At 42.6% G+C, this 14,929-nt stretch overlaps 1 protein-coding gene across 1 annotated transcript in view; it reads right to left on the reverse strand.

Annotated features, from left to right (window-relative positions):
- The window catches only part of PCLO (piccolo presynaptic cytomatrix protein), a 259,253-nt gene that overhangs the window by 179,228 nt on the left and 65,096 nt on the right, over positions 1-14,929 (reverse strand). The window contains exon 4 of the mRNA XM_069957749.1: positions 8,593-10,725. Coding sequence (XP_069813850.1) covers positions 8,593-10,725 — 2,133 coding nt within the window. The remainder of the gene's footprint in view (positions 1-8,592; positions 10,726-14,929) is intronic.

Below are 14,929 nucleotides of genomic sequence, written 5' to 3' on the forward strand. Positions count from 1 at the left end.
ATACAAAAAAAAAATTGTATAGAGAGGGCACTACTGTACTATCTATCTATCTACAATGGAAAGGAACATTTGCAACAATAAACAAACATTTATCATTGTTTAAATTGACATTTCATATTTACAATTTTAATTCTATTGAATTATGCAATACAGCAATAATAAAGCAAAGCTGAAATGTTATGGTGAGTTAAGGCTATAAAACTTATTTGGGGGATAGCACATCTACTAATGCATAATAGCCTACAAGAATAATGGGAACATTCTGGTACATTCACAAATGTGAGTTATTTGGTTATAAATAGAGATGAGCGAATTTACAGTAAGAATGAACTAAAGTGCTTCATTATCTCTGCAATCCACTCATCAGCCTGCTGCCTTAAAATTCAACGTCCGTTCATCCCTGACTGCTGGGAAAAGCTGGATCCAGTCCTGGGAAACTTCTCCTAGTTCCCCAGGACAGGATCCTTTTTTTCCCAGCAGCCATGAAGAAGTGGCAGTAAATGATAAGGCAGCAGGCTGATGAGTGGATTGCAGAGATAATGAAGCACTTTAGTTCATTCTTACTGTAAATTCGCTCATCTCTAGTTGTAAACTTCAGTTCATCTGATGATATCTGATGAAATTTGCAAAGTTGAATTTCACTTAGCCAAATGTGTTAGAGAGGCATTTTTTTTCCTTGAAAAAAGGATGATGTGATCTACTGTATCTGCTTAACCCACCTGGCTTATGCATGCTTTGAAGGAAATGTATCACCTAGATTTTCTTTTACTGACCAGAGCCAGATCTGTTTCTATTTTCTGGCTTTAATTTTTGTACATTGTAACGGGGGCTGCTATCTTGCCTGAGTCATTTTTAACAGCCTTTAGTGACATGCGCACACAGGGACCTCTCAGTGAATCACTGGCTGTGGTGGAACAGCATAGTGATTGGTTGAGCTGGCCATCAGTCATTGGGGACCCAGAGACTCAAGCAGGAGCGTGAAGAGGAACATCCACTGTGAGAATAGAAGGCCAAAGACTATGGCGGTACTGAGTATTACAGCAGATTTCATTGCAAAACTAGCAGTGTAAAATCAGCTTTGTGCCATGTGCTGTGTGCAGGAATTTGTCAGCTCAATTCAACCAAATGGGCTGCAGATTCCCTACCATAGACAACAGTCTGAGTGTATGATACATATCACAGCTCTATGTGCAGGTGAAGAGCTGGTGTATAAAAAGACCTTTGTCTGAACAGCGCAAGTGTCAAAAAGGTTGGGCCAGGCTGCTTAAGTGCCACAGTATTATCTGCTCCTGCCACCTCCACCTTCGTTCCCTACCCTGCGAAAACACTAAGCTCTGTCTACAGAACACTTTTCTGCACCATCTTGCTAATAGTGGCACATGCATGGTGGCAGGCGTTGCAGTGGGTAAAGGCCTCAGTACATTATTGTGAATGCCCTGGTATTAGTAAGCATGGAGCAGGCAAACGAGCTGTAAGGATGGTTCAGTGCTATAAACCAAGCCCTGTATGCAGAGGTGGATTATTTCTGCTATACGCTCCAGGCTAAGTTCTAAGTAGAGCAAAAATATTGATTGAAAGATGCTGCAGGTGCTGATCACTTAAGTGCTTTAACCTTTCCATTGTAGTCAACAAAAATGACAGCTCTGCCAGACACACACAATCTACAGGTATAAGAATAAATTATGAAACCGTAAAAGGAATTTTGAGTGGTATGCTGATACTGTACTTTAAGTAAAACATGCTAGCATATTCTGCAACAATGTGCATATCTGACATACACAAAATGTGGATTTACTATAGTAGCCTTTAGAAGAAAAAAATACAAAAATGGTCTGGAAAAGTTTTTTCTATTAAAAAAAAAAGTAATAGTTTAAGTAAGCATGTTTACATAATTAGGCCTTATGGCAGGCTCTGTCAAACTCATCTTGTACTGAGGTATTTTCCAATGCTTCTAGGGGAGAAAACCTGCATACATATGAAGGCTGATTTTTTTCTTGTATGTAAGATATTAGGAGGTACAGAAAACAAGACTGTCTATCTATAATTTTTTTTTTTTTTTTTGTGGTAGCATTTTATGGCATCTCACAAATAAGTATGCTGGACACGCACAGCTCAGTAGTAATATAGGGTGCTAAAAAATATGCATATAGATCAATATATCCAAACCAAAACAGGGAAAAAGCTATGCATACAATGTACCAACGCACAACAAGGAATATATATCCGCATAAAAGTACTTTATTATAACAGGTACAATATTAGAGAAGTTTAGCCCCACAAGCTTAAAAACAATTAAAAATTAACAAACCCGGTATGGCAATGACACCCCAATGTAAGTATGTCACTCACCCTGTATAAATAAGATACACATGCAATGTATAAATAACCAATAAAGAACTATGTCATTCAAATAATCAGTGATACTAAGTGTAAATACTACAACCAAAAAATTGCACAATAAAAGATAGCACACATAAGTCAATAAGTTGAGGGTAATATACTAAAAGTCAGAATAAGTAGTCAGATATCACCAAGAGTGACAGGGTGGTGTTGGGGTGTCAAGGGAGAGAGCCCTTGGCACCTGTACAGCATATCTGTGTATTTCCACTTTCACTGCACATTTTCTCTTATCATGCTACATGGCCAAGCTATCTCTTCAGTGTAGAGGCACTATGTGATGTGCAAACTGATTGTATCCAATCGCATTTCTGAGAGATCATCAGGCTGTATGTAGAGATGAGCAAACCTGCCGAGGTTCGGGTTGGTATGAACCTGAACTCTCGGCTTCTGACTGCCGCTGTCTGCCCGCTCGGTGGAGAGGGTGGATACAGCCGGAGGACCGCCTGGAAAACTGGGATACAGCCTATGGCTATGGCTGTATCCCAGTTTTCCAGGCGGTCCTCCGGCTGTATCCACCCTCTCCACCGAGCGGGCAGAAAGAGGCAGTCAGAAGCCGAGAGTTCAGGTTCATACGAACCCGAACCTCGGCAGGTTCGCTCATCTCTAGCTGTATGCCAACAAAATATCAAAAGAGATGCTAACGTATGTCAGGTAGGCCCAACGTTGTTCAGTCCATTTCCTGAATGTATGTATTGTCTGTGTGGAATTCAAAAATATTAGTCACATATTTTGAGTCTTGCACAGACTGGATATACTGTGTTTTCCTGCGTATAAGACTACTTTTTAACCCAGGAAAATCTTCTCGAAATTCAGGGGTCGTCTTATACGCCGGGTGTCGTCTTATAGGGTGGGAGCTGAAAAACTTTGGAACCAGACTGGAGAATCTGCCGTCGCCGCATATGTTGGGGGAGCTAAAAAACAGCCACATCCCTGCCGTATGCTGCAACTGTATGAAGGGCAGAGCAAGCTACAGGTGTCCTGGGTATGGAAAAAAGAGATACGGTACAGTGGCGCTGTACCCAGAAAAACACACCTATTTCTCCCATCTGGCAGCCCTTGTATCCCTGGTATAACTGTACCTTCTTCTCTTTCTCTCAGATCTTACTGCTGTCTGATGTTTTTTATTATTTTAATGTGTGTTGGAAGAGGGGTAGTCTAATACAGCAAGTATATACCAAACTCTCTATTTTAACTGGAAAAGTTGGGGGTCGTCTTATATGCCGGAAAATACAGTATGTTTGGCAATTGACAACATTCAGCCTATTCAAGTGAATATGCTCACTGGATGACACATCTGGCTTCACGTCTGAATCCTTTTTGAGATTTTGTGAATATAGAGCTTGATAAATGCTCCGAAATGATGTGAATTGGGTCTCCACTTATGTACAGGGTGGCTGTGTGTTGGGGATGGTGTACACAGTACACTATAAGGCTGGGTTCACACTATGTATATTTGAGGCTGTATTTGGTCCTCATGTCAGGTCCTCATAGCAACCAAAACCAGGAGTGGATTGAAAGTCACATTTTTCCCGACAGCCACGCCAACATCTATCAGAGGATGTCTTATATATCTGGGACAATCTCGACGGGATGTGATGTGCGAGGTACAGCGGAATACCTGATAAATTGTGTGAATAGCAGTCTGCCATTCTTTCTCAGTGAAAAAGGAGCAAAGATCAGTTTCCCATGTCTTAAAAATGTGTCTTTTGGAATACCATATTATTATATAAACTGCCATATATTTGCCTGAGCCCTTTTTGTCTAGGATGGAGAAATAAAAATACAGATAAATCTGCCTTAAGGGCCGAGGTTTTCGTAAAAGTCAGTCTTTGGCAAAATATATTGGTCTTGTAAGGTGTTAAAAGATCTCAAAGCTCCGTCTGTATAGAGATAGTGTATAGAGAGGATTCCGCTCTCCCTCCAAACCGTCAAATTAATGTGGGGGATAGCAGACTCAAGAAATAAAATTGGGAGTAGTGTAACGCTCAAGCAGTTCTGTGAGTTAGCGGCAGTGTGGTAGTATACCCACACCTTATATGTTGCCACTACCATCGGGTTAGACCAAACGGTCTTAGGGCTCTCTCTGAATGGCATCAGCAATACATGATTTGGGTCGTAAGGAGATATATCTTCGCAGATACAAGGCTATGTAATATTTCTTCAGATCGGGTACCCCCAGGACCTCTGTCAATTTATTTTTATGTAGCAAGGTGCAAATATATTTTTCAATAGTCAATGTTTCTTACATATGTCCATATGTAATTGAACTGAGTGCTATATAATATTTATCTGGGGTTTCCTATAGTATCAGTATCTTTTTGCCCTAATGGTAGTATCAATTTTGTCATCAATCATACCATTTCATACACAGCATTATCTCCTTCTCTATCAAACTACATTTAATGTGATCTACTTAGTAAATGTCAAGCTCAGTCTCATTAATGGGAAACTATTCACTATTATTGGTATGACTCATATTCCCTCCAAGAAGTTACGTCTGCTATCGTCATAGGGATGTACTTGTCTAATAAACATGTAAGGGGAAAAAAAGGAAAACAAAACTATCCTCATAGGATCTAAGCTAACCTTACTTGCTGCACAGAGAATCTCCCTTGATAATAGCAGCACTGCGTTTCCTTTCATCTCCAAGATGCGTTTGCTATTATAAGTAAAATAAAAGACAGTACAGCAGGGCTGGAAATGTCTTGGGGAAAGATCAACAATGTATGACAGAATATGTCCCTGAAGGCAAAGGGTATCCCATTAATGTCTGACTAATCATCACTTTTACCAAGGCCAAGAGTGAAAGCCTGACACTTCATTTTACATTTCAGTATGATTTACTATTTAGCATTTACAGTATAATGGTTATACTATACTGTATATCAGTAGGTTGTTTAACACAACCAGTTATATATCTACTCCACGCATTATTGACACTAATACTTACAGTCATTGTTTTTGGAAGTCATTTTCAATTCAAACAATACATTCACTAGAGGGTCTGGCAAAATTTCTGGTGCCAGTTACCACAAACCACTGGATTCACTTTGAGTCCTCCTAAATAGGCAGACCCATGCCCAATAGAAGTGCGTATCTGGCAGATCAATACTTGTATAGCAAGCCTTTTACTTGTCTTAATGTGGCTAGAGTGAAAGACCACTGGATTGTTTATGTGGACCTTCACTTGCATCACTGCTGGCCACACATCTCTTTGTGGAAACAGGGAGATGTGTGGTTGACAATGATGAAGGGCTGCAATGTCGCAATCATTCAGCTATGTAAAAGGATCATTAAACATTACCGATCTGCTAGATTGGTTGTCATCTCGGACATAGGATTGGTGGTCATCTCGGACTATAAGTTTTGGTGCCCGACCTTCCCAGTGGTCAACAAATGATTACTGAAAATCACCCCCTTAAGAAATGGTTAAATCTATGCTTTAAAACACTCCTCATAAGTGTATAGACTTTGCATTATTTATAGTTAAATGACAGCCATCCGCATATTTTCAGCAGTATGTGAACAGAGCCTTTCTGTGTTTTCAATTCACTACTGGTTTTGGTTGCAAAATACTGACCAAAAATGCTGTATGGGAACATAGCCTTAGGGTATAAACCCACACACCGTATAAGCAGCGTATTTACTGCTGCGATACGCAGCAAATACGCAGCAGATACGCAGCAGATTATATCTAAATAACTGAACACAGCATCAAATCTGTACCAACAAATCTGCTGCGTATTTGCTGCGTATTTGTTGCGTATCTGCTGTGTATACGGTGTGTGGGTTTGTACCCTTAAACTGAAATCTTTTGTATCTAAAGACGTTGCAAATTATATGTTATCATTTATTTAAACTATGCTATAATCTGTGTGTAGAATACTGGACGGCAATAAAAAGTGATGATTGTCTTCGGCTATGACTTTACTCCTGCCTCTTTACTGGCTTTAGTTGGCAATGGAATACATATAGTAGGTTCGGCGCTCTAATTAGGATCCATCCTAAAGTGGATGCTTGCCATAGTTTTTGCATTTAGTGCATGAGCTAATACTATAGATGACAGGCTTCAGGTACTTAATATTGGTGACCATCCGGTTTCTAATGGAGAACATCTGGTTTCAGCAGGATAATATTAGCTATTTGTAGCTACTAAGAGCAATATTTAGTCCCTCTAGAAATCTCATGTTATCAAAGGTAAAATACAACTATAATAACATTACATAAGGAGAGAGAATGGATGATGATATCATTACTTCCAAATAGCTATTTGCATTTGGTGGGCAGTCTATATAACAGAGGACCAGTACACTCACAGAATTTCAGTAATAGTGTCAGGAATCTGCAGTAGCCTGGTCTGAACTGGGCCTGGTGTTTGGCTTTTGTGTGCCACACACGATTGCTTCTCAGCTTCCAGACATGCAGGAGTTAAGCTGAGAAGCTTCTGGACTTGATTTTACACCTGTCTGGTCTCTGTGATTGACTGGTTTCTCTGCCTGTCTGAAGCCTGGAGAATCAGAGCACGGGTCCAATGAGGATCCGGACCGGGCTCTTGCTCAGTATAAAGCAAAGCAAAGGCACAGTTCCAGTGCTGGTTAATTAGGTTCACTCCTGGTCCCAGCTCCCCTTGTCCTACTCCTGGGAACGCCGTCCTATTCCTTTTCTGCCTGACGTACCCGTGTTCTGACCTCCGCCTGACTTTTGACTATCCCGTTGTGTTGCTGATTTTGTACTGCGTTGCCCGTGTGGTTTGACCTGGCTTGTTCCATTACTCTTTATTGTGGTAGTCTGTCTGTACTGTTCTGTGTGTTCACTTACGTAGCGTAGGGAACGTCTTCGTGGTTGTCCGCGACCGCCTAGGGTCGACTGAGGCAAGTAGGCAGGTGACAGTGGGTGGGTTCAGATCTAGGGCCCACTGTCTCTTGTCTTGTCTTCACCTGCCAGTCCTGACAAATAGTGAATCTTCTTAAGAAGAGAATTAATAGATGGTTTGTATGTTTTCACTTCTTCTGTATAGTAGGCCAAACTAATTAGTGTAGTATCAAACTAATTGCTCCTGTTTTTAGTCTAATATATCTAGTTTGCGCTCAAAATAAATCTAATATGAATTTATGAAGCTTTTTTAGACAAGACTATCCAAATTAGATGTGACTTGAATTAGATTTTTTGTTGTTAATTAGATCGAAAGTGCGCCAGAATTCTTTTTTAGCTAAATTTATTAAGTGGGCAATTTTTTAAAAAGTCGCATATATTGGTGCATCGCTACGTCTGCTCCGAACCAGGTAAATTTATTAGACTAATTAAAAGACCATTATTTTTAAGACACATTTACTATGCTATTAGACAATTTACATAAATTTGACTAAACACAGATTGGAAATTATGCCAAAACATCTTTGACAAAATCGTGTTTTTAGATTTGTTAGTAAATATCCCCCTATGTGTTTTATTCATACCGTTTGTTATTTAAGTGCCTAGACTTATAAAAGTGCTTAAAAATGGTCAGGGGTGTAGCTAAGATTTATGGGTCCCCATAGCAAAAAACTGTACGGGGCTCCATGAATCCTGTATGCCCCACCACCACCCACCCCCCAGTCACCTGGCCCAGCACAGTCTCCCAGCGTTTCTTTGTTTACCCAGCCCCCCGACACACAAGAGATTTTAGGTTTTCGCCAGGTACTGTGACGGGCAAGGTGAGTATATGTATGGGGGAAGAGGGGCTCTTGTGTCTGGAGGTGCAATGCTACTTCTGGCCCCAAGAGAGACTGGTAGGGCAGAAAGCCAACGGCTTCTTACTGTCAGAGTGCTGCAGCATTTAACTGTGAGAACTGTTCATCAAAAATGCTCACAGTTAAAGTTCCAAAAGCAACTTATCACACTCAGCCTTAATTCTACCAGAACTGACAACTGAGCTGCGATTAGTTGCTGTGGGCAAATTACACCAGTTTTTAATACAGTTTGATAAATGTGGGCAAATAATTGTAATTGTAGAGCATAAAAGTTATGGAAAGTCAAATGTCTCACAGATTCCTTATCGGACTGTTAACAAACACAGACTGCAAAAATTGTAATCACCATGTTCTCGAAAACCCGCTTGCATTCGTTTAGTTATGTCCTATCGCATGGATTGTGTGCATAGGGCACAAATTGTTAAGATGGAAAAACCCCTTTAAATAATAGTTGCTCTCTTACCTCAGTCAGGTGTGGAGTTGGGTTAAATCCACATAGGTTGCATACCATATTCTTGCATTCTGTACATGTATTAAAATTGGGAAGATCCTTTGAACCAATATTTAGTTCTGTTTTACATAGGGGACAATGTCTTTTTGCCTCTTTGATTTGTTCAATAATTTCTGGCTCCACTTTAGCAGTTTGCTTCAATTCAGGAAGGTCTTTTTTTATTTCTTTTTCCGAATCTTTTTTCTCATCTTTCTTTAAAGGACTAGATTTTGGCTCTTCTGATACTTTTGTAGGTACTGACTGTGTTTCCTTTTTTACTGTAGCTGGCTTAGGTGAAGGTGGGGCCATGGGCTCTTTTGTTGGTTTATGAGTATCTGTTATTTTTTGTGCAGGTGTAGGTTGTTTAGATGCTATTCCCTGTGCGTTTTGTGCTTGAGTGCCTGGTTGGGCTGCTGTTGATATAAAACTGGAAGCTTGGCTGAATATGGATGCACCAAACCCAAAGAGCTTTCCAGTTACTGTTTCTTGTGGTGTGGTAGGTTGTACTTTTGGAGTTTCAGCAGTACTTCCAAGATTTAAACTGAAACGTCGCGGCTGCTCTTGTGATTTAGGGGGCTGTGGTGTAGGTTGTGCTGCTACTTGTGGGGTTCCAGGTTTAGACAGAGGAGTGGGTTTTGCAGCTACAGAAATAGTAGGCTGTGAAGTTGTTTGTGGAATGACAGGCTTGTTAGAAGGGCTAGGTTTTGGACTTCCTGGTCCAGTTGGAGGTGGAACTGCAGGCTTTTGGGCAGGACTTGGCTTTGGACTTCCTGGTCCACTAGGTGGTGGAGCTGCAGGTTTGTGGGCAGGACTTTGCTTTGGACTTCCTGGCCCACCTGCGGGTGGAGCTGCAGGTTTGTGAGTAGGACTTGGTTTTGGACTTCCTGGTCCAGAAGGCTGGGTTGTTTGTGGTAGTACAGGTTTTTGAGCAGGACTAGGTTTTGGACTTCCCGGCACAGAAGGCTGTGTTGTTTGTGGAGCTACAGGTTTATGAACAGGACTAGATTTCACATTTCCTGGCCCAAAAGGTTGTGTTGTTTGTGGAGCTACAGGTCTATGGGTAGGACTAGATTTTGGACTTCCTGGTCCACTGGGAGGTTGAGCTGCAGGTTTATGGGCAGGACTAGATTTAGGACTTCCTGGTCCACTGGGAGGTTGAGCTGCAGGTTTATGAGTAGGACTTGATTTTGGACTTCCTGGTCCAGAAGGCTGTGCTGTTTGTGGAAGTACAGGTTTATGAGCAGGACTAGGTTTTGGACTTCCTGGACCAAAAGGCTGTTTTGTTTGTGAAGTCATTGGTTTATGAGAAGGGCTAGAATCTGAACTTCCCGGTCCAGAAGGCTGGGTAGTTTGTGGAGCCACAGGTTTTTGGAATATGCTTGGCTTTGAATTTACAGGTTCAGAAGGTTGTTCTGATGCTTGTGGAGTCACAGGTTTATGCAAAGGACTAGGTTTGGGGCTTATTGGCAGAGCGGTCTCTTTTGGAGCTGGCTGACTAGCATCAAAAATCTTTTTGGGACTTTTTGTAGAATCTTGTTTTAGCTGTGATATTTCTGCTTGTTGAGCAACTCTTTGTTGTTCACTAGGTAGGATAGATTGTTTAAACTCTTTAATCTGCTGAGACATTGGTAGGCTATCGTTTTGTTTGCCCTTTATAGTAGTTGATTGTTCAAGCATCGTATTTGCAGATTCTATTATTTTACTTTCACCTGTTAGGGCTGCAGCAGAGGGAACTGAGTTGGTCTTAGTGTGAAGCAGATTAGAGGATTCAGCCTTGCTAGGCTCAGCTGTTATCTTCTTTTCAGGTAATGGTTTGTTTTTATCTGATATAGTAGGTTTACCTGTTTTACTTTCTGTTGTCAGTAGATTAGACTTGGATGGCGAGTCTGCCACAGACATCTGGTTGGTTACCATAGGTGATGTTTTAGGGTCTTGTTTCTTTAATTTCTCTGGCATTATATTAGGTTCTTTCTTTGGAGAAGAAACAGATACCCCTGTTGATGGTCCTGCAGGTTTTTGTTTCCCTGGCTGTGGCATAGGAGGACCAGTCATATCCATACCAAGGGCTCTCTGCATCTGACAGTTGAGACAAAGCCATTCCTGTATCTGTTATAAAAAGAAAACAACATAACATTAAATCTATTGATATTCTCTATACAAATTAGTACATAATGCTGCTGGGATTTATTAATGTTATTATTATCAGAATATGTTTTGCATCTAAAATATAATATTACTAATAATAATTGAACTGAAGGTATAAAACGTATCCTATCTGTCTAAGGAAATTCAGTTGAATTAGTTTATAAGTCTTTTTTTTTTTTTACTTCAAATAAGCATAAACCCTAACTCAATTTGATTTAATTTAGGCATTTTGCCCTTTACCTTCTTCTATAGTAAAAGGGATAACATTTTGATCAGTAAGATTAACGCACGTTTGAAGTGTCTTTAGAAGGCATGATCAATCGAGCAGCCAGACCCTATGAATGATCACTGTATAGTTTGTGTAGCCATTTAAATGCATTGCTATCGGCTGCACATCCCCTGTTCACACAGGAAGATGTGTGGCTGATAATGATATAGCTTGCAACAATACAAAAGATGCAATCAGCCAAGGATCTGGCATTTTCCTGCTCCTTGGCTGACCTCTGTCACCTTTACTTGTTTCTAGCAATGTTCCTGGCTGATACTCTCCCAGAGTAAAAGGGGCTTTAAAGTTATATGAGGTATTTAAAGGGATTTTTCAAGATCATCTAAGTTAGACAGTGTCAAATTTTGCCAAGGATATCAGTGTGTGTGTGTGTGTGTGTGTGTGTGTGTGTGTGTGTGTGTGTGTGTTGTTAGAGGGGTTGAGTGCACTCGGGACAGGTGCTGTAACCTCCTTATTGTTTATATGGCTCCATACTCCTGCATGCCATACATTCAAGGTACAGTATTGCAGTCTTGTTCTGTTCAGTTGATATTCCGTTAATTAATATACAAGAAGTGAATTCTGCTAGTTTTCTGTACATGATACAATGTTGGAGCCTACATAACAGCAAGAACTCAAGTTCCAAACCAGAACTATTAGAATGACAGATTCCAATTAAAAAGGAAACAGCAGAATTTTCACTTTCAGACTTGAAGTAAGGCTAAGAAAGCATAACATTACTCAAAAACAGGTAGCTTCAGACAGTTAGTCCTCATGATTACATCAGCCGCCCTCTCCGTGGCCGCGGACCTGCAGCTGTGGACTAGGCTATGGATGTGCATCTGTAACCATCCACAACCATCAGCATTTGCACAGACTTCTTTATTCACAAAGGGTTATCTGTAGCGTTGTGGGCGGGGCTAAGTGGCGCTAATGCCGCGAGGCCCTGCCCACTTAACACAATCTGCAGTTGATAAAAGATGACTTTTTACTTGAACAAGCACCATGACGTATGATATAAAATAAGGTATAAAAACCGCTAAATCTACCCTTTACACCTGTGTAGAGATGTCAGAATGCAAACAGGAGGTGACAGTGTCACTTTAAGGGGTTATAGACCTTCATGAACTGCTGGGAGTTGTAGTTCTCACAATAAAATACATACTTATACATACATGTATTTTGTAGTGAGAACTACAACTCCTAGCAGTTCCTGAAGGTCTATAGCTGTCAGGGCAAACTGGGAGTTGTGGTTCCCCATCTATGGGGTTATGTGTTACATAGTTCTGGAGAATTCATTTTACATGAATAAAAAATGTAACACCCAACCCCATAGATTGTGAACTACAACTCCTAGCATGCCCTGACAGCTATATACCTTCAGTAACTGCTGGGAGTTTTAGTTCTCCCTACAAAATATTTTTTTTTTTTAATTTTGTTGGGAGAACTACAACTTCCAGCTGTTCCTGAAGGTCTATAGCTGTCACTGTCAGGGCATGCTGGGAGTTGTAGTTCATAACATTATATTCTTATTTTTTTAATCCTAGGGGCCCAGCTTTCACACTTACATTAGAAGCTTTCACGCTTACATTACAGTACTTTTCATTTTATACTTTTACTACCTGCTGCCAGGGCAGATTCTAGGTTTTATGCTGCCTGAGGTGAAAATTGAAACAGCGCTTCCTCCTCCCACAAACATAACTATATACCAGCAGTGGACATATTGCATACATGACTATATACCAACAGTACATGTAATCAGGGCCGCCAATAGGGCAGTACAAGTGGTACTGCCGTATGGGGCCTGGACCCTAAGAGACATGGGGGGGGGGCCCGCCGGCCGCCGCCCCCCGTCCGCTACACTAGGGGGGGCCCGCACGGCCCCTCCTTGCTACTTGTTTTTGAGCATCCCGAGAAGCTGCAGCCGCGCAGCTTCTCGGGATGCACTGATCGCTTCGATGTTTCGCCCGCACAGTGAGCGGGCGGAACATTAAAGCGATCAGAATACAGGAGCAGGACCTGTCAGCGTCCTCCTCCTGTATTCCCTCCCATAGGCTGCCGGCACTTCATACCAGTAGCCTATGGGAGGCCGGGACATGACCTCTCCGGCAGGCGTGATGATGTGACGTCATCATGCCTGCCGGAAGTACCGTCCCTGCGGCTCGCAAGATGGAGCCCGAAGAGGAGGAAGAGCTGCTGCCTGCAGCCACAGCGCGAATTAGGTGAGTAGGATGTTTGTTTTTTTAGGGGCACCTCTGGGGGCATTATTAGCTCATGGGGGGCACCTCTGGGGGCATTATTAGTATATGGGGGCACCTCTGGGGGCATTATTAGTGTATGGGGGCACCTCTGGGGGCATTATTAGTGTATAGGGGCACCTCTGGGGGCATTATTAGCTCATGGGGGCACCTCTGGGGGCATTATTAGTATATGGGGACACCTTTGGGGGCATTATTAGTGTATGGGGGCACCTCTAGTCGCATTATTAGTATATGGGGGCATTATTAGTGTATGGGGGCATTATTAGTGTATGGGGGCACCTCTGGGAGCATTATTAGCTCATGGGGGGCACCTCTGGGGGCATTATTAGTATATGGGGGCACCTCTGGGGGCATTATTAGTGTATGGGGCACCTCTGGGGGCATTATTAGTGTATGGGGCACCTCCGGGGGCATTATTAGCTCATGGGGGCACCTCTGGGGGCATTATTAGCTCATGGGGGCACCTCTGGGGGCATTATTAGTTCATGGGGGCACCTCCAGGGGCATTATTAGTATATGGGGACACCTTTGGGGGCATTATTAGTGTATGGGGGCACCTCTGGTCGCATTATTAGTATATGGGGGCATTATTAGTGTATGGGGGCATTATTAGTGTATGGGGGCACCTCTGGGAGCATTATTAGCTCATGGGGGGCACCTCTGGGGGCATTATTAGTATATGGGGGCACCTCTGGGGGCATTATTAGTGTATGGGGCACCTCTGGGGGCATTATTAGTGTATGGGGCACCTCCGGGTGCATTATTAGCTCATGGGGGCACCTCTGGGGGCATTATTAGTTCATGGGGGCACCTCCAGGGGCATTATTACTATATATGGGGGCACCTCTGGGGGCATTATTAGTTCATGGGGGCACCTCTGGGGGCATGATTAGTTCATGGGGGCACCTCTGTGGGCATTATTAGTATATGGGGGCACCTCTGGGGGCATTATTTGTTCATGGGGGCACCTCTGGGGGCATTATTAGCTCATGGGGGCACCTCTGGGGGCATTATTAGTTCATGGAGGCACCTCTGGGGGCATTATTAGTTCATGGGGGCACCTCCGGGGGCATTATTAGTAAATGGGGGCACCTCTGGGGGCATTATTAGCTCATGGGGGCACCTCTGGGGGCATTATTAGTATATGGGGGCACCTCTGGGGGCATTATTAGCTCATGGGGGCACCTCTGGGGGCATTATTAGTATATGGGGGCACCTCTGGGGGCATTATTAGTTCATGGGGGCACCTCTGGGGGCATTATTAACTCATGGGGGCATCTCTGGGGGCATTATTAGTGTATGGGGGTTCCTCTGGGGGCATTATTAGTTCATGGGGGCCACCTCTGGGGGCATTATTAGTTCATGGGGGCACCTCTGGGGGCATTACTAGCTCATGGGGGTACCTCTGGGGGCATTATTAGTTCATGGGGGCCACCTCTAGGGGCATTGTTAGCTCATGGGGGCACAGCAGGGAATCCTACATACAGGGGGCACAGCAGGGGATCCTACATACAGGGGGCATCCCACATTCCTACTCGCTTTACTGCACATAACACCAAACAGTGCAGTTACTATGGGAGCCTACAGGAGGGAGAAAGGGAAGGAAGTTGCTAGAAATGTGCGGAGCCTAAATTGTTTG

This window comes from Dendropsophus ebraccatus, chromosome 1, assembly GCF_027789765.1.
Source record: "Dendropsophus ebraccatus isolate aDenEbr1 chromosome 1, aDenEbr1.pat, whole genome shotgun sequence".
NCBI lineage: Eukaryota > Metazoa > Chordata > Amphibia > Anura > Hylidae > Dendropsophus > Dendropsophus ebraccatus.